The sequence below is a fragment of the Miniopterus schreibersii genome (assembly GCF_964146895.1).
Source record: "Miniopterus schreibersii genome assembly, chromosome: 1".
NCBI classification, from domain to species: Eukaryota; Metazoa; Chordata; class Mammalia; order Chiroptera; family Miniopteridae; genus Miniopterus; species Miniopterus schreibersii.
This window is the reverse complement of record NC_138101.1, coordinates 143,865,099-143,886,547: the sequence shown is the minus strand read 5'-3', so window position 1 is coordinate 143,886,547 and position 21,449 is coordinate 143,865,099. Positions and strand designations below refer to the sequence as shown.

Below are 21,449 nucleotides of genomic sequence, written 5' to 3'. Positions count from 1 at the left end.
CTTTCCAACTTCTCTTGCAGTTTATTTGCAGACATGAGACATGGGTTTTGCTAATCAGATGCAACCATGAAAGACTTCAATTTATTTATTTATTTATTTATTTTTAAATATGTCTTTATTGACTTGAGAGAGGAAAGGAGATGGAGAGAGAGATAGAAACATCAATGATGAGAGTCATTGATCGGCTGCAGCCCGAAACCCGGGCAAGTGCCCTGACCGGGAATCAAACCCTGATCGCCTGGATCCTAGGTCGACGCTCAACCGCTGAGCCACGCCCAGCCAGGCAAAAAGACTTCAATTTAGAAGAGAGCACCACGAGGAAAGAAATATTGTGTAGAATTATGTACATGAGGGTGACAGTTTTTGGGCAAAGTAAGAACTTTTAGAGGTAAAAGTAACCAAGATCCTAATTGTAGTATACTGTGTTCAGTGACCATATTAACAATGGTGATGACTGTCCAATGTTGTGAGACCGCTTGTATGAGCAGTCTGGGAATGTAATTTGGGTATTTTTCCTGACTACATACTCCTAGAATCTGTTTCTCTGGCCTTTCAGGAGATTCTGTAAGTCATCTGATATTCTTTAATAAATTCATATTCTTGTAGAGTGGATTCAGATGTTTGCAACTAAGAAGTATAACTTTAAGTTATTAAAGGGTGTATAAGAAAATGATAATTATGTAACACACTGGAATAAACATGAGTCAACTAGTGGCTGGAGGCAACCAGCTCTATAGTTACTAATTTCCCTTGGCCTTGCCTGGCACTCTGAGATCAGTATCTGAAAAGCATACCTGTCACATAATTATAGATCCCCATGTGCAAAAATGCACTAGTTGGGAATCTGCGCTCTAGATACTGCCAAATTACTCTCAATTTATACTCCCTCCAGTAGTGTGTATCACTGGACTTTAAAAATTGTTCCAGTATTACTAGTATAAAATTATATCCTATTGTTCTTAAATTTGCATTTTTCTATTACTACTAACAATCTTCTATTCTAGATTTACTCATTTGTGAATTACTGGCTTCATATTATTGAGCAGGAAAGAATGTAACTTAAAATTTTAACATTGAGCCCAGCCAGCGTGGCTCAGTGGTTGAGCACTGACCTATGATCCAGGAGATAGGTGGTTCAATTTCCAGTCTGGACACACACCCAGGTTTCGGGCTCAATCCCCAGCAGGGGGTGTGCAGGAGGCAGCCAATCAATGACTCTCTCATCATTGATGTTTCTATCTCTCTCTCCCTCTCCTTTCCTCTCTCTGAAATCAATAAAGATATATTTTTAAAAATAAGTAACTAAGTAAATAAAATTTTAACATAAATGAAGCCAAAAGGAATTCGAAGTATTAAGTATCATAGTAATAGCCATTAAAAGTCATAGGTACAGGCTTCCAATAAAAACTTTACATTGTGCTAGTTGCCCAAAAGGTAAAGATATTAGGTTAATTATGAGCTACAAATTCTTATGGCTAATTTGTGTATCCTCCACTTACAACTTACCTAAACAATTTTAGTTCTTTAAAAAAATTTTTTAATCACATGACGTGATTAAAACTAGTATCAATAAAGCATTTTTTCCTCAAGCTTCCAATCAACAGGGGAGAAAAGAAGATTATGAATCAAAACAACTGGTTTCTAATCTTTTTGGTCTAAACTTCTCTTAGCTTTAGCTTCCACATCAGTAAAATAAGTATCAACCAACCACACTGGGTTTTATGTTTCAAAAATTTTACTACACCTTCTCATGAAACTCTGTAATACAGATGGTGATAGAAATAAACGTTTTTTTTGTTATGTTTTCCAAACTGACTCATTAGTAGTTACAACAGGGTAAGTAAGTCCTATGAGGTGTAAACAAAAAGAAATGACACTTGAAAAGCCCAAGGGAACCTGGTAAAAACTTTTCAGAGGGTGTAACTCTTAAGTTAGAATAAGTAGTAATTAACTAGAAAAGGTGGGGAGGGAAAGCAGAGTAGAACCAGAAAGCAAGATACTGCAGAAATTCAAGTGAGAACTGAATCCCAAACAAAGAATAAAATAAAATACTGTCATGCTTTCAGAAGAAAAAAATACTCTATTATTAATGTTGACAAAAACTACCAGAACCGCTGACTACAGAGAAGATAGAAAAAAAAGAATTAAGTTGTTAAAAATGTACCCATACAACCAAGTTGATAGACATGCAAAATCTAAACCCATACAATAAATTTAGAGACTGTTTTTCCTAAGTATTTTCTTTTCCGCATTTACTTTTATTTTGAACTGCCACCTTCTCCCTAAAGTAATACCAAGGCCTAAAAACAACAAGACCACCAAATTTATTTTAAATACACATAATTTTTTAAAAGCCCTAAAATTAGAGGTCAATGGCACAAACACTATTCAAACTAATTCCCAATTTAGCTTATCGAGGCTATCCTGAAATGTTTGCCCTGGAAAAAATTCCTTTCCCAAGTAACAGATACATGAGACCTAGACTTAGTTGGTTTCATATGAATTACTTTATACAAAGCACATCCCCCCAAATTAAAATCCTTTTCACATATGACAGTTTAAACAAAAAGATACTCCTAAATGCTTCTGCCTTTTTGCCGTATTAGGAGATACTTTTTTAAATGTTTTTAATTTATTTCAGAGAGATGTAACTATTAAGAAATAAAACTATAAAACAATGCAGTTGAGCCCTGGCTGGGTAGCTCCGTTGACTAGTGTCATCCCAATACACCAAGGTTGAGGGTTCAATCCACTGTCAGGATACATGCAGGAGTAAACCAATGAAAACAAGGATGAGGTAAACAACAAATCAATGTTCCTCCCTCTCTCTCTCTCTGTCTCAAATCATTAACAACAAAAAAAGAAGACAATGGTAGGGAGAGGAACTGGGGAGGGGGATGGGACGGGGTGGAACAGGTCACTAGGGAGAAAAAGGGACATCTGTAATATTTTAAACAAAAATAAAAAATTTAAATAAATTTAAATAAATTTTTTAAAAAAAGAAAAGAGCCTGGCTGGGCGTGGCTCAGCGGTTGAGTGTCGACCTAGGACCCAGGCAACCGGGGTTCGATTCCTGGTCAGGGTACATGCCCGGGTTGCGGGCTCGATACCCAGTCAGGGGTGTGCATGAGGCAGCCGATCAATGACAACTCTCTCATCACTGATGTTTCTATCTCTCTCCCTTCTCCCTTCCTCTCTCTGAAATCAATAAAGATATATTAAAAAACAAACAAACACGCAGTTGGATTAATTTCTACAAAGTGAAGATTAAGCAAAAACTTGAAACATGACACCAAATGCAGAATCTGTATAGCAGGTAAAAATTGATGGCTCACACGCATTTTGTTTGGCTTAGTGTTTTTAAAGCCTTGCCCAAAAAACTAGTATCAGCTTCTGTCACTTAAAAGTTGAGAAACATTACATAAAAATACTGGGTCAACATTCCCATATGACAACAATCCAGGGATGGACATAGCTGCCCCTTTAAAAAAACCACCTGTGCTCCAGCCCACCAAAGTCCAACCCCACCCACAAATTCAGGCTAATCTCACTTTATTTATGTTTCCTGCTTAGTTTCCAGAAGGATTTGACTTTGAAGCTCCTTTGTACAAAGGAAAAAATTACAGATTTGACTCAAACGTCTATAAGAAAAGAAAACCCAAATCTTAGTAAACAAGGAAATAATAAACAAACCAGAGCAAAACACTGGCAGGGATCACTGATATATTTAACTCTAGAACACTAAAGCATAAGTTGAAATTAGGTTGAAAGAACACAATGTAAATGTTATAATATTTACACATTATCAGAGTACCTAACTAGAAAAAATGGAAGTAGGAGGGGAAATAAAGATAAAGGGTAAGTTAACTGATGGAGGAAGGGAGTATTATTTAAATAAAATAGCAGAGCCCGACCGGGCGTGGCTCAGCAGTTGAGCGTAGACCTGGGATCCAGGAGATCAGGGTTCAATTCCCGGTCAGGGCACATGCCCGGGTTGCGGGTTCGATCAATGCCTCTCTCATCATTGATGTTTCTATCTCTCTCTCTCCCTCTCCTTTCCTCTCTCTGAAATCAATAAAGATATATTTTTTTTAAAATAATAATAATTAATAAATAAATAAATAAATAAAATAGCAGAAGTGAAAGCTGACAATAAAAATTAGCAAATTTTATTACAAGCCAGGACTAATAGGATATGGTTATGATTGTCCATTAAAATCCACAGTACCCAGTCCACTTGGATTGAGATTTGCACACTTTAAGATCACACTATCCAACACAAGTGGTTTCACATTAAAGCAAAAGTTCTTCAAATATTTCCATTTGATTTAGAAATTAAATGACCATTTTATAAACCAACCTCCTGTTAGCACAGAATGCTTACACTCTCATATAAATGATCTACTATGTAATATAAATCAGCTAGGCAGTCCTTTGAAAAGAAAATCGACTAACAATCAAAAACTCAATAAACTTTGAAGGTGTCCAAGAAGCGCACCTTAAATCAAAGATGTAAGAAACTAAAAATTGGGACACGGCTTACAATCTTTTATTTACAGTACAAATGGAAAAATCAGTACTTACTACAACAGCAGTAAGTATAATAGATTTCACTATTTTAAAAAAAGGATTAAGCAACATAATCAAGGCCAAGATAAACTATTACAACAAAACAGAGATAACAAAAAATTTAAATTACAGCTATGAAATGAGAGAAAAATATTCTTCTATTTACACACCTAAATATATTACTAAGTATAAAAGAATAAGTAGGATCCCCCTCCCCAAAAAAAGCCACAGAGATAAAAGAAACCAAAATTTAAAAGATGAAAAATAGGGAGGAAAATACTGTTATAAGAAAGAAAACAGAAAACACCACTTTCTTATCATGATACATTTCTTAATGCATAGATACGTTTCACAAATATAAGAAAGACAGTATCTTCAGAATAGGGTTTCTCTTAGGGTAAAAAAGACCTAGAAATGTTTTAAGTTAAGGGAGAAAATCATGGCAGGAGAAGAGAGAAAAATGCAAGCTGAGAGAGGCACTGAAAAGAAATGAAATCATGGATTCAGGAAGAGGAGGTAAAAAACAAAAAGGAAGAAAGGGAAATAGAAAAGGAGAAAGAGAGCGGAAGGAAAGGAGAAACAGAACAAAATTAAAAACTAGCTTATATATATTTTTTAGAGAATATTACCTTCTTGAAGACCAGGATGTATTACTTGCTTGTGCCGCAAGGCCTTCAAATCTTCTATCAATTCCTTTTCCAACTGGGAAATTCTTGCTCTGCAACCTATTGAGAAAACTAATGTAGTAGACTAGTATGTACTACTAAAAAATGAACATTGCATCTTTCACTTCTAGAGCCAAACCCCAAATACATCTCTCCTTTTATATCATTATATAATACCTGGGTCATTTGTGGTTGATGCCTGAAGACTAGAGGGTTCTTCTGTTGTCCCATCAACTGCATGAATGTCTAGAGCTTCCTATATTTAAAACAAAAATGTAGCTCATATCACTTCTAAAAGTTTAAAAGTAAACCAGAAGCATTTTTTTCTTTTTGATACTTTTCGATATTTTCTAAATGTTCTATATTAATATCACTTTAATAATCAGAAGGGAAAAAAAGAGAGCAAATTATCTGAATATATTCAGCTAACTGATCTAAAACTATATGCCAATTTGCACAGATTTCTTTTTTTTAATCCTCACCTGAGGATATTTTTTCCATTGCTATTCAGAGAGAGTGAAAAGGAGAGAGGGAGAGAGGGAGAAAGGGAGGGGGGGGAGAGAGAGAGAAAGAGAGAGAGGAAAACATCGATGTGTCTAGAGAGACATATTGATTGGTTGCCTCCCGCACATGCCCCAACCAGAGCCAGGAATCGAGCCTGCAACCGAGGTACATGCCCTTGGCCAGAATCAAACCCAGTCTTCGGGCCAACGCTCTAACCACTGAGAGAACTGGCTAGGGCCCATAAAGATTTCTCAAAGCCAACATAAAGATAGGCTATATAAAGATAACTTACTCAGCAATTAACAAGGAGGGTGGCAAAGACACAGTAGAAAGAATTCAACCTCTGTGTAGCCAATTTAGAACTACAGACTAGGCTTCAATAAAAATCTAAACAAAAAATAATCTAGTTCAAAAGTTGGAATAAAAGCAACTACTGATGTGTAAGACAGCAAAATTAATAGGATTATTAATATTTGGTCCTCCAATGGCACTCTGTTGTTCCTGATAAAAATCAGGGGATAGTGCTTGCCTGTGTGGCTCAGTGGGTAGAGTGTCAGCCCATGCACCACAGGGTCTTGGGTTCGGTTCCCAGTCAAGGGCACATACCTGGGTTGCAGGTTTATCCCCGGCCCTGGCAGGAGTGCGTTCCAGAGGCAACTGATCGATCAATGTGTCTCATATCAATGTTTCTGTTTCTTTCTCTCTCTCCTCCCCAACCCCTTTCCTCCCCCTTCCATGCTCTCTTGAAAAAAAAAAAAAAATCCTCGAGTCAGGATAAACAACAATAAACAACAATGACAACAAAAAATCAGGGGATAGGGTGTCCCAAAAATGTTAGTAAACTTTTCATGTACTTATACCTTTTTAAAGTCCACAATAATGAAAATTCCAGAAACACCTGAAGATTTAAAAAATTCAAGCTACACTGCACAAAAAATCATGAATTAGTATCAAAGCAGACATATATTTTTAAGTTCATTCAAACAAAATATCTTAAGTGATACCTATTAACTAAACCAAATATTCTGGAGACACTCAGTTCCCCCACGCACACATCCTCACATAATGGATGCATTCACAAAAAGTAGACTGTAGGTTGGTCATCAGCCAGGTATACAATTCAGTAATAATTATTTGGCCGGACCAGCATAGCTTAGCAGTTGAGCGTTGGCCTATGATCCAGGGGATCACGGTTGGATTCCCAATCAGGGTACATGCCCGGTTGCTGGCTCAATCCCCAGTAGGAGATGTGCCGGGGACAGCGGACCAATGACTCATTATTGATGTTTCTCTCTCTCTCTGAATCAATAAAGACATATTTAAAAATAATTATTATTATTTTTCCTTAGAAAGAATGCTGAAATAACAATCTTACCTTTGATTCAAAGGAAACAAAGAGAACACCATCCACATCTTCCAGATCAGGTTTCACATCTGGAAAGGTACTCCCAGGGCCCATAGGAATGCTCTTTGTAGAAATTATAGATTTTCCTGTGTTTTTAGGTGGTCGCCCTGCCTTAGAGAGTTTCAATTTTCGTGGCCTTCCTCTTTTTCCACTGACATTTGGAGGTGCATTCTGATTAGTATTCACAGTCTTGGAAGCTGCTGAAATCTTAAGCATAGTTGTTTTCTTTCTGCCCAAGTCCTCTTTTCCTAAAAATGAGTCCCCAGCTGAACTCTTTGAACTGTCAAGTATTCTTTCTGTATTCATGCAGTCAGAAATATCAGGATATTTCCATTGAGGCTCCTTAAGTGAAGGGTATTTTTGAACCACTCTGAGATCTGGTGAATATTTTCTAAGACCATTTTCTGATTCCTTGCCTATGCAGAAGCTGGTCTCATTGGAATTTTCAATGTATGTAGGCAAATAGTCTAATTCTGTCAGCACAGATTTATCCTTCCGAGATGTGGAAAGCATGTTATCAGGGAGCTCAGAAATCTTCACTGTGCTTTTGGTGACAGCACAAGGCTCCAGATAGACTACTGGCATCTTTCCAGCATCTAATTTGAACATTTTAGCTTTAGCAACACCTGATGGGCTATTTGGTAGCCATTTAGAAGATGGATGGTCAGCTTCTAGATTATCAATTTTATTGTGCCTCTTTAGCTGTTTCTCTAGTATAGGATCATCATCACTGTTTGAGTATACATCTGTTTCCTCATCCGTCTCTTCCTGTTTCACAGTGACCCCTTCTGGAAACTCACCAAGTTCATAGTTGTAATCATCTGGAGGCTCCTCTTTAATGACAACATTGAAATTTCCATTCGGGTCTACTGGTGATGCTACATGGGAACCGTCTTCAAAATTGTTGGCAACATGTCTGTAGAGACAAGGAAGGGAGGATTAAAAAGGACAGATCTTTCCATAAGTAACTCAGGAGAGGAAAAAATGGTTTTTGGAAACCAAGTAACATCCAATTTAATGAAAGAACTATTCTGTATAATATAACAAAGCTCTCAAAAGCAGCTTATCAATATCACACTTTTATATTTTGTCAATTTCTCACAAAAAAATATAAATAAAGAGTAAAGTTTTAACAAGTGGCCCTCTTATCACTAAATCAAAAAGATATAACACTTCTTTTCCTAATAGTATTTTTCAAATAAATTCAATTTTGAAAGTCAACTGGCACTGAACCAAAATCAAACTCGAGAAATCTACAGTGATTAACAATTGCCAATAAAAGCAAACAAATGTCAACTGCAATTAAGAATTGCAATAAATATCAGGAAGGGCCTTTTCAAACTGCCTGCTTGATTCTTCCTTTTTTTAAATTAAGACAAAATTTATATAACATAAAATACATTTTCACCATACGTTCCAGTAGTTTTTTAGTACATTCATAATGTTGTTGCTAGGTGATTTTTCAACTTTAAAACTGAAAAACTCATGTTCAGTATAAGAAATCTAACATTCATTCTTCCAAAATAAAAAGGTAGGGTAGTTGAAGGCAACTACGGATGACGCAGGCAGATTTGGTGTTTATAATTCTTCAAAAAGCGCAATTATTTTTTGTTTCCCCCACCTCCCAATTAACCTTAATTAAAAGCATATAAACTGTACCAATGTATCCTAAAGATGTGTTAGAACTATTCACTAACCCAAATGAAGTCACTGTCTTTGTAAAAGTTTCATTTACCTCAAATATGCACAAGCAACCATTTACATCACTGTGTAGTTACTTGTTCCTTGTACAACTTACTTAAAATCTTGGCCTTACTTGAAAATCCTCCAATGGAGGACTTTCACTTCCAGTTTAACAATGAGAAAACACTAGATAAATTTAAAAACTCAATTTTTCTTTAAAGCCAATGAAGACCTCTGGACACAAGTAAGTCTAAATGAACTGAATTTCAGAGAAGAACCACCCTTCCCTAGGTGGCAGATTGCTAATGCTTTCAACCCTGAGTAGCACTTACATTGCCTAAAGCACAGGTTAACAGAGAAAAAAGCACGTATAGGCAAAGGATCTTTGCTGGGACACAGAGAAACCAGTCAAACTTTTAATGCCCAAGTATGAGCAGACTAGAATCTGGAGCACCCCAAATAGAAAACTAGAACTCACTTCCACCAATTATCCTCCAGGGGACTTCTGAAAAATAAGCAGGAGTGATACAGAGAATTTGTAGTCTCCCAGTGCTTAGATCCCAAGTCTAATCCCACCTTTAACATCTCAAATGTGAAGTGAGCTGAAATTTACCAAAGTAAATCACCTAAACTGAAAAATAGAGGGGGGGGGGAGAAAGTGTGTCAGAGACCTGTGGGACAACAACAAATGATCTAACATGATAACTACACTTCCAAAAAAGCAGGAGAAAGGAGAGAAACATTTAAAAAGAAAATGAATCAAAATATTCCAAAACTGAAAGACATTAACCCACAGATCCAAGAAGTTTAGCAAATACCAAAAAGAACAAATACAAAGAAAGTCATATCTACACACCATAGAGGTAAGGCTGCTGAAAACTAAAGAACAAGAGAAAAACATAAAAACAGCAGAGGTAAAAAAGACACATTACACTGGAGGAACAATGCGAACAACAGACTGACTAGACTACTCATTAGAAATAATGAAGCCAGGAGACGGCAGAATGACACCCATCATAAAGTATTGGAAGAGTCAACTTAATGTTCTAGATCTAACAAAAGCCGCCTTTAAAATTGAAGACACTGCCCAGCCAGGATGGCTCAGCAGTTGAGCATTGACCTATGATTCAGGAGATCACGGTTTGATTCCCAATCAGGGCACATGCCCAGGTTGCAGGCTCAATCCCCAGTGGGGGGGAGCAGGAGGCAGCTGATCAATGACTCTCTCATCTATCTATCTCTCTACTATCCCTTCCTCTCTCTGTAATCAATAAAGACATATTTTTTAAAAAAAAACAAAAAATTGATGACATTTTCAGACAACTGAGAGAACTCAGACTGTTCAAGAAATACTACCTCCTAAGATCAGAAACAAGACAAGGATATTAGCTCTCACCACTTGTGCTCAATTGTACAAGAGGGTCTACAAAGGTAATCAGGCAAGAAAAATAAATAAAAGGCCTCCAGAGTGAAAAGGAAGAAGTAATATTCTCCATTCACAGATCGTGTGACTTTGTATATAGAAAATTCTTAAAATCCACTAAAAAACTATTGGTATACATGAGTTTGGCAAGATTGCAGAAATAAAATTGCACACACAAATAAAATTGTATTTCTACACACCAGGAATAAATGTCAAAAATGAAATCAAGAAAACAATTATATTTACAATAGCATCAACAAGAATAAAATACTCAGGAATAAACTGAACCCAAGAAGTGTAAGACTTGTACACAAAATACAAAACACTGTTGAAAGATATTAAAGACGACTTTAAAAAAGGATAAATATCCCATGTTTACATACTGGAAGCCTTAATATTGGTAAGACAGAAATAGTCCCTGAAAGTGACCCGCAGATTCAACACAATCTCTGTCAAAACCCACTTGGGATTTTTGTGGAAATGTCAACTTGATCCTACAATTAATAAGGAAATGCAAGAGACTCCAAAAGAGCTCCCCAAAAATCTTTAAAAAATTAAAAGTTGAGGACTCATACTTCCCAATTTCAAAACTTACTACAAAACTACAGTAATGAAAACAGCGCTATACTGGCATAAGGCTAAACAGACAGATCAATTAAACAGAATTCACAGTCTAGTAATATACACATTTATATCAACTGAATTTCAAATGCCAAGAGTGCCGAGACAATTCAATGAGGTAAGAATGGGCTCATCACCACCCAAAACTGTTTCACATGAAAACTTGTACACAAATGCTCATAACAACATTATTCGTATTAGCCAAAAAGTGGAAACAACTTTAATGTCTATCAACTGATGAATGGATAAATAAAATGTATAACCCACACAATAGAATACTGTTCAGCAATAAAAGGAATGCAATACTGATACATGCTACAACATGGCTGAACCTTGAAAACATCACGCTAAGAAACCAAGCACAAAAAAATATATATAAGTCCATTTGTAGAAAATGTCCAGAATAGGCAAATCTACAGAAACAAAAAGGAGTCTGGTGTGGTTGCATATGGCTGAGGTGGGGTTGAGGAGTGGCTGAGAAAAAATAGGCAGTGACTAGTAGAGGGCACAGGATTTGGGAAGGGGGTGAGGGGGTAATGGAAATGTCCTAAAAATGACTATGTTCATAGCTGTACTATTCTGTAAATATATTAAAAACCACTGAAATATATACTTTAAAGGATGAATTTTATGGAAGTGAATTACATCTCAATTTTTTTTAAAGTTAAAAAAAATACTAACGGAACTTTTTCAGACTGGTAGGAAAAGAACTATTATCCAGGAACAAATTAAAAGATTCAGGAAAAAATAAATACATGAGTAAATATAAAAGACTGTTTTCTTATACTTCTTTAAGTTACTGACTGTTGAAAACAAAATAATGTTTGGGAGGTTTATAACATATATAAAAGGACATGAACTATAAGACCATTAGCTGTTCATGAACTGTTATAGTATTAATTCAATTCTACTTGAGAAATTAAGGAAGCATAATCTCTGAAACTACTGCTATGGATTGAATTGCGTTCCTCCCAAATTCATCCACTGAAGCCCTACCCATCAAGGAAGTGACTATACATGAAGATAGGGTCTTGATGAGGTAATTAAGGTTAAATGAGGTCATAAAGGTGGGGAAAACTCTCCCCCTCTAAGTGGTAGCTGTCTGCAAGCCAGGAAGAGAGCTCTCAACATAAAACACTGCCAAAGTCATCGTGGACTTTCCAGCCTCCAGAGCTGTCAGAAAAGTTTTCATTGTTTAAGCCACTTAGCCAATAGTATTTTGTAATGTCAACCTGAGCAGACTAATACTACAACCACAAAAGAAAAGTAAAATACAGAGATACAGCCCGGCCGGGCGTGGCTCAGCAGTTGAGCATCGACCTGGGATCCAGGCGATCAGGATTCGATTCCCGGTCAGGGCACATGCCCGGGTTGTGGGCTCAATCAATGACTCTCTCATCATTGATGTTTCTATCTGTCTCTCCCTCTCCTTTCCTCTCTCTGAAATCAATAAAGATGTATTCAAAAAAAAAAAAAAACAGAGATATAGCTAAAACGCCACTAGGCAATGAAAATAGAATTTTTAAATCTCAATCCAAATGAAAACTGAGAAGGATAATCAAAGGATAAGAGAAACAGAAAATATCAAGATAAAATGCTTAAAATTTGGCCATATAATATTAAATGAACAAAACAGCCCAATTAAAAGTCAAGAGATTTCAACAGTGGACAAAACAAAGTCCCAACTATAAGATTTTTTTTTTTTTTAAATTTAATTCTAGGACACAGACAGATTGAAAGCAAAAGGAAGAAAAAATATAAAGCCATGCAAAGAGAAAATCAGAAGAAAGTTAATGTGGCTCAATAATATCAAAGTAGACCTTAAAACAAGAGTACCATAGAGCAAAGGGCATAAAATAATAAAATGGCAATAGATAAGTACCTACCAATAATGTTAACTATAAATGGGTTAAATACTCCAATCAAAAGACACAGGTTATCTGAATGGATAAGAAAACAAGACCCAAATAAATATATGCTGTCTATAAAAGACCTACCTCAGATCAAAAGACTCACACAGGCTGGGGGGGGGGGAATTCTGAAAGACTTTAAAGGAGAGATCAACAGCAATACAGTCATAGTAGTGAACTTTAGCATCCCACTGACCTTAGGGATAGATCTTCCAGACAAAAAATCAACAAGGAAACAGTGACTCTAAATGACACACTAGATCAGATGGATTTAACTGACATTCACAGAACACTTCATCCCAAAGCTGCAAAATATGCATTCTCCTCAAGTGCACATGGGACATTCTACAAGTTCAAAAAGACTGAAATTGTATCAAGCATCTTCTCGGACATTAACACCATGGAATACTATGCAGCTGTAAAAAAGAAAAGAAAAAGGAGCCCTTACCCTATGAGACAGCATGGTGGGACCTAGAGAGTATTATGCTAAGTGAAATAAGCCAGTCAGAGAAAGACAAGTATCACATGATCTTACTCATATGTGGAACCTAATGAACAAAATAAACCAATGAACAAAATAGATCCAGACATTAAAGGCATTCATTGATCAGACTGCTGAATCTCAGAGGGAAGGCAGGGGGTGGGTGAGTGGGTGGAGAGAGATTAACCTAAGAACTTATATGCATATATACATAACCCATGGACACAGACAATAGTGAAGGCCTGGGGGAAGGGGTGCAGGGGGGAGGGGGTTAATGAAGGAAGGGGGTTAATGGGGGGAAAGAGGGACATTTGGGGGGAAAATCTCAGCAATCTAAAAATAGAAACTACCTCAACATAATGAAGACCACATATACATATACATATACACATATATATGTATATATATGAAACCAAGAGTACCATTAGAAATAAAGGGCATATAAAAATTTTATGGGCTCAATCAATACATCAAGAAGATATAACAATCCTAAATACATGTGTACCTTTATCATATAGCTTCAAAATACTCGAAGCAAAAATCTGTAATACTAAAAAGAGAAACAGACAAATCCACAACTACAGTGGGAGATTTTAACACACTTTTCTCAGTAACTGACAGGACATACAGACAAAAAGAAAAAAATCAGTAAGGAGATAGAAGAACTGAACAACAACATTACCAATCAAACAAACCAAAGACTTTATAGAACACTACATCCAACTGTACAACACATACATCATTTTCAAATGTATATGAAGAATTCATCAAAGCAGATCATACGCTAGGCAATAAAAGTCAAGTCATAATAAATTTCTATTTCAAAGGTTTTAAGTCACATGTTCTTTGACAACAATAGAATCAAACTATAAATCAACAACAAATATTGGGGAGGCAGATGCAGGGTGGAGGGGGTCAATGGGGGAAAAAAGGAACATCTGTAATACTTTCAACAATTAAGATAAATTTAAGAAATAAAAAATGGTAAGTATCAACACATTAAAATTTATAGATGCACCTAAAGCAGTGTTCAGAGTGAATTTCAAAGCTTTAAATAAAAGATCTAAAATCAGTAACTTAGCTAGGGGTTTATACATTTTTTTGTAAAGAGCTAGATAGTAAAAATTTTAGTCTTTGAGATTCAGTCTCTACTGCAACTACTCAACTCAGTCACTGTAGCATTAAAAAAAAGTGCCTGGCCAGCATGGCTCAGCGGTTGAGCATAGACCTATGATCTAGGAGACTGCAGTTCAATTCCTGGTCAGGGCACATGCCTGGGTTGTGGGCTTGATCCCCAGTAGGGGGTGTGCAGGAGGCAGCCAATCAATGAGTCTCTCATCATTGATGTTTCTCTCTCTCTCCCCCCCCCTTTCCCTTCCTCTCTGAAATCAACAGACATATTTTAAAAATAAATAAATAAATAAATACCATTCTTAGTGTGCAGGCCATACAAAAACAGTGGGATAGTTATGGTCCACAGGTCTTAGTCTACCAACCCCTGATCTAAAATAGGCAAATTAAATCAAAACCACATAGAAATACAGACTGGGGGGGGGGGTCAATGAAACAGAAAACAACAGAGTAGTTCAATTTGTGACTGGGACCTTGTCAATAATGAAACTCCATGGGTTCCCTGAAAAAGTCTATCAAACACATAATGAAAAAATACCAATCTTGCACAAACTCAGAAAATACAAGAGACGGCAACACTTTACAACCTGTTTTATGAAGAAAGCATAACCCTGAAACCAACATACCAGAAATAAAATTACCAACAAATATCCTTCATAAATTTAGGTGCAAAAACCCTCAATAAAATATTAACAAATGGGCCCTGGCCAGTTTTGCTCAGTGGTTAGAGCGTCGACCTTCGGACCAAAGAGTTGCTGGTTCAACTCTTGGTCAAGGGCTTGTACCTTGGTTGCAGGTTCAATCCCTGGCCCTAGTCCAGGCTGGTGGAGGAGGCAACCGATCGATGTGTCTTCTCTGGCACTGATGTTTCTCTCTGCCCCCCCCCCACTTCCTCCCTTCCATTCTCTCTAAAAATCAATGGAAAAAATATCCTCCGTGAGGATTTAAATAAACAAATAAATAAAGCTGTATATATTTTTTTTAATTTTAAAATATATATACCGGCTATTAAGAAGAATGTTATCGTGACTAGATTGTACTTATCTCAGGAATGCAAGGCTGGTATAGCATTTCTAGCCTTCACCCCCGCACCCTAGAAAAATCAATATAACTATTAAAAAAAAAGAAGCAAAACATATGACACCTCAATGTATACAGGAAAACTATTTGATAAAATTCAACACTCATTCCTAACAACACTCAGAAAATTAGGACAAGAAGTAAAGTTTCTCAATGTGATATGAGCAATTACAAAAACTTACACATCCAACATCATAATATCCAAGTAGAAATAGTGAATGATTTTCTATACAGATCACGAAACATGAATGATCACTCTCAAAATTTAGTTTTAATTTATTACTAGAAGTTTAACCAGTGCAATAAAGCAAGAAAGAGAAACAGGCATAAGGACTGGAAAGGAAGAAAACTAACTTTTGTTCACAGACAATACAATTGTATATGTAGAAAATCCAAAGGAATTAAAAGTAATAAGTGAATTTAAGCAAGGTCATAAGACACAAGATCAATATACAAAAATCAATTCTATTTCTATATACTATCAGAAGTTGGAGGTTTACACTACCAGATTGCAAGATTTACACCTACTGACAACACCATATGGCACTGGCAAAATACACAAAAGGAAGAAAATTAAATCCAAAAAATAAACCCACCCATATATATAGTCACCTGATTTTCCAAGGCACCAGGGCATTTTAACAGGGAAAGTAAAGTCTTTCCAATAAATGATGCTAGAGCGTGTAGATATCTGCATGGGAAAATGGGAACCTTCACCTCCTCCCCTGACACCATACTCAAAAACTAAGCCAAGATGGATTACAGGCTTAAATGTGAAAGCTAAAACTTTCCCCTTTCAAAAATCTCAGTTAATCTGTGCAAATGGCTATTTCTTTATCAGTTTTTTTTTAATAGCTTCATAATATAAGTTATATAACATAAAACCACCCATTTAGAGTAACAATGATTTTTAATAAATTTATGGTTTTACAATCATTGTAATCGAGTTTTCATTTCTCTGTTTTAAAAGGTTAAGCAAAACAGCCCTTTCTTTTCCCTTTCCCTATTATCTCAGTTTTTATGTATATTCATACATAAATGTTATTCTACATCAAGTAATTTAGAATTCACACTTAATGATACTTCTCATTATCTTCATATTTCAATATATTAACTTCTAAAATGTCGGGAAAGACCTGTATCTTCTTTTCATTTAGCCACACAACCTGAATTTTGTTTGTAGTAACTGAGAACCTCATGAAGCTAGATCTTGGTTCCTACTGCAGTAACTGCTTTCACATCTTCCTGAGGAATTAAACTGGCTAAGTTAGAAACATTCACAGAAAGGCTCTCTCCTTATCTTCCAATAAAAACCGTATGCATAATGCATGAAATTTATCTTGGCAGAAGGATTTTGCAAACAATCCTAAAGTTTCATACTTCTAAAAAGTCTCTATCCAAATAAACTAGATGAAAGATTATCTAAGCAAGAATATGGGCAAAACCAATGATCTGTACACATCAATTAATTTAAAGGCAAAGGATTGCTTTTTTGATGGCTGTTCTTAATCAATGCAACAAATAAATATGACATATACCAGCCACTCTGAAACACAATTTAAAAGCTTACAGTGCTATGGATAAACATATTCAGTCAATATTTACAGTCAGCCCTCTGTATCTGAGGGTTCTGCATCCAAGGATTCAACCAACCACCAACGGAAAATATTCAGGAAAAATCATTACGCAGTTGTTGCTGATGTGTACTATATAGTTTAGGCCTAACTGATGTTGGTTGTCTGTACTACATGTACAGATTTTTTCGTGTCAATCCCTAAACAATACTGTATATATCAACTACTTACATAACATTTACATTGTATTAAGTACTAAAAGTAATCTCTAGAGGTGATTTAAAGTATACAGGAGCCCAGAAATCAACTCACAGCTTTATCGCCAATTGATATTTGACAAAAGAGGCAAAAGCATGCAATGAAGTAAAGACAGTCTCTTCAATAAATGGTGTGGGGAAAATTGGACATGTACATGGAAGGAAATGAAACTAAACCATCTTACACCATGCACAAGAGTGAAGTCAAAATGGACAAAAAACTTAAATGTATGTCGTGCAACCATAAAAATCCTAGAAGAAAATAGAAGCAATAAAATCTCAGGTATCTCTGGTAGCAATATTTTTGCTGATATATCTCCTAGGGCAAGGGAAACAAAGGAAAAATTAACAATGAGACTACATCACACTAAAAACTTCTGCACAACAAAGGAAACCATCAACAAAACGAAAATGGAACCCACTGTATGGGAGAACATGTTTGCCAAGGATACATCCGATAAGGAGTTCATTTACAAAATATATAAAGAACTTATAACACTAAATACCAGAAAGACAAATAATCCAATTTTTAAAAGGGCAAAGGACCCGAACAGACACTTATCCAAAAGGACACATAAATAGCCAACAGACATATGAAAAAATGCTCAATGTCACTAATCATCAGAGAGATGCAAATTAAAACCACAATGGGGTATCACCTCACACCTACCAGAATGGCTACCCTCAATAAATCAACAAGTGCTGGCGAGGATGTGGAGAAAATGGAACTCTAGTGCACTGCTGGTGGAAATGCAGACTGGTGCACTGTGGAAAACATTATGGAGTTTTCTCAAAAAATTAAAAATAGAACTGCATTTTGACTCAGTAATCCCACTTCTGGGAATAGAGCCTAATAAATCCAAAACACTCATCAGAAAGAATATGTGCACCCCTATGTTCATAGCTGCATTATTTAAATAGCCAAGATCTGGAAACAGCCCAAGTGCCCATCAGAAGACGAGTGGATTTAAAAAGGCCGTGGTACATTTACACAATAGAACACTATGCAGCTGTAAAGGAGGAGTAACTCTTACCTTTTGCAACAGCATGGATGAACCTGGAGATTATTATGCCAAGCAAAATAAACCAGTCAGAGAAAAAAATACCATATAATCTTACTTTTATGTGGAATGTAATGAAGAAAATAAACTGACGAACAAAACAGAACCAGAGGCATGGATACATGGAACACACTGACCAATGTTAGAGATGAGTGGGGTGGAAGGGACTGGATGAAGAAGAGTGAAGTGATTAGCCAAAGATCATATAGCCCATGGTCACAGACAACAGTGTAGTGGTGACCAGAGGGAGGAGGCATGGGGGCTGGGTGGAGGTAGAAAAGGAAGGGGAAATGGGGAACATTTGTAATAGTGTCAACAATAAATTAGAGTAAAAATGAGGAAAAAAAAGTATACAGGAGAATTTGCAAATACTATGCCATTTTATATAAGGGACTTGAGCATCTGCTGATTTTGGTCCTAAGTTGGGAGGGGGGTCTTGAAGACAATCTCCCTCAGATACTGAGGGATAACTATACTGAGTGTCTACAATGTACCAGACAAATTTTGCTAGGCCCAAGGATTACCCCCCAAAAAAAAAAAAGAGTCCCTACGCTCAAGGAATTCACATTCCAGTGCAGGAAACAACTAGACGATAGGATGTTATTTTATACCACAATAAAGATATGTACACATACTAAGGGTGTACATTAAAATAACCTACAACATAATACCTTCCATGAAACTAGTGTTTAGTAAATTAACAAAAGAAATCCACTCGGAAAAGGGAATGTGGAGTGCAAAAGAAAATAGAAGCTTGTGAAAATTTAAATCTGATAGCTGCAATAAAAATTGCAGTTAAGTTAGAAGCTAAATCAATGAAATTTCAACATAAAGTAGAGGAAAAAGATAACAGACAATAGAAGATTGATTTATAAGATAATCAATCCAGGAGATGGAACATCCAACTCCCGCCCGGCCGGGCGTGGCTCAGCGGCTGAGCCTCGACCTAGGATCCAGGCGATCAGGGTTCGATTCCCGGTCAGGGCACATGCCCAGGTTTCGGGCTCGATCAATGACTCTCTCATCATTGATGTTTCTATATCTCTCTCTCCCTCTCCTTTCCTCTCTCTGAAATCAATAAAGATATATTTTTTTTTAAAAAAAAAGTTTTCCCAAAAAAAAGAAAAAAATGAAAGTGAAAAACTTAGACAAATACTAAAAATGTTCCTAGAACCAAAGAACGTGAATTTCTTGATTGAAAAAACATAGCACAATGATGATAAGAATCACACCAAGGCCTGTCATTGTAAAATTTCATAACATGAGGGATGAACAAAAGATCTTAAGAGCCTTCAAATGACCAGGAGTCAAAATGGCATCAAATTCTCAACAGGAAACTGGAACTCACAATGCATTTTCAACACAGAAATAATCAAATAATTTCTAAACTATGAGGACAAAGCTATTTTTCCACATGTAAGAAGAAAATTAGGGGTTGAGAGAGAAGAGGCAAGGGACTATTATTTTCATCAGAAATTATTTAAACATGCTAAAATTCTAGATTTCATATATTCTTTCTGTCAAAATTACTGAAAGATGTACTTGACCAAAAGGCAACAGACAGCCCAGAAGGGCATGGCTCAGCAGTTGAGCATGGACCTAGGATCCAGGAGATCCTGGTTCAATTACCATCAGGGCACATGCCCAGGTTGCAGGCTCGATCCCCAGTGGGGGGCATGCAGGAGAGAGCTGATTAATGATAGAAACACCACTGATGTTTCTATCTCTCTCTCCCTCTCCCTTCCTCTCTCTGAAATCAATAAAGACATATTTAAAAAAAAAAAAAAAAAAAAACTTTAAAAAAAAAAACAGACAAAACACAAAGAAAAACAGCTTAAGATACAGGAAATAGGAGGACCTACATAAGAGAAAGGTAAATGCAGTTAGGATGAAAGCTGCATTTTATACATTGAGCAATGTGCAATATAAAACAGAAATTCCCTTTTCAAAAAAGAAATTAGGAAAACCATTCAGTTTACAATAGCATCAAAAAGAATAAAATACACAGAAATCAATTTTGCCAAGGAGGCAAAAGACTTTTACATTAAAAACTATACAGTATTACTGAAAGAAATTAAAGGCCTAAATAAATGGAAAGATAGCCCATGTTAATGAATTGGAAAAATAATATTGTTAAGATAGCAACACTACCCAAAGCAATATACAGAAATTCAGTGTAATCCTTACCAAAATCCCAATGGTACTTTTTGCAGAAGTAGAAATATTGATACTAAGATTCATATGGAATTTCAAGGGATCCCAGATAACCAAAACAACCTTGAAAACTCCGAACAAAATTGGCAGACTCACACTTCTCAATTTCAAAACTTACTATAAAGCTACAGTAACCAAAAACACTGTGGTACCAGCTTAAGAAGAGACATACAGACAGAAGAATGGGAATGGGAATGGGAATGGGAATGGGAATGGGAATGGGAATGGGAATGGGAATAGGAATAGGAATAGGAATAGGAATAGGAATAGGAATAGGAATAGGAATAGGAATAGGAATAGGAATAGGATGGAATGCCCAGAAATAAACTCTCAAAATATGGTCAACTCATTTTTGACAGGAGTGCCAAGGCCATTTAATAGGAAAAGGATAGTGGGGGTTTTTCCCGACAAAAAGTGCTGGGAAAACTTGATATACACATGCAAAACAACAAAACAGGACCCTCACAACATACTTAAAATACTCAAAATGGGTCAAAGGCCTAAATTTACACAGGGGGAAATCTTTATAACCTTGGGTTTGGTAATGGTTCCTTAAGTAGGAAACCAAAAGCACAAGCAACACAAGAAAAAAAGTTTTTTAATTATACTTGATCAAAATTAAAAACTTTTGTTTCTGTGCAACAAAGGATACTATCATCACAGTCAACTCATAGAATAGGAGAAAATATTTTCAAATCATTTAATTACGGATTAAAAGAAAAAGAAAGCAGAATAAGATGAGCAAATAAAACCCAAAACGCAAGCAGAAAAAGGGAAATTATAAAGGTCAGAAAGGAAATCAGCAAAAAAGAAAGTTTTTTAAATTAACCCTTATGTATTTGCTTAATACAATGACAAGATTTAGTACTAG

The 21,449-nt window shown here is 36.1% G+C and overlaps 1 protein-coding gene across 34 annotated transcripts in view; it reads right to left on the bottom strand.

Moving 5' to 3' along the window:
• MGA (MAX dimerization protein MGA) overlaps positions 1-21,449 on the bottom strand; it is a 105,345-nt gene that overhangs the window by 52,313 nt on the left and 31,583 nt on the right. For 28 of the 34 annotated variants that reach the window (XM_081153323.1, XM_081153317.1, XM_081153295.1 and 25 more), the window contains 3 exons: positions 7,114-8,059; positions 5,412-5,490; positions 5,199-5,306 (listed from right to left, as the gene is read on the bottom strand). In XM_081153323.1, the coding sequence (XP_081009449.1) occupies positions 5,199-5,306; positions 5,412-5,490; positions 7,114-8,059 (1,133 nt within the window). The remainder of the gene's footprint in view (positions 1-5,198; positions 5,307-5,411; positions 5,491-7,113; positions 8,060-21,449) is intronic. The other 6 variants (XM_081153296.1, XM_081153328.1, XM_081153327.1 and 3 more) reach the window with 1 other exon arrangement.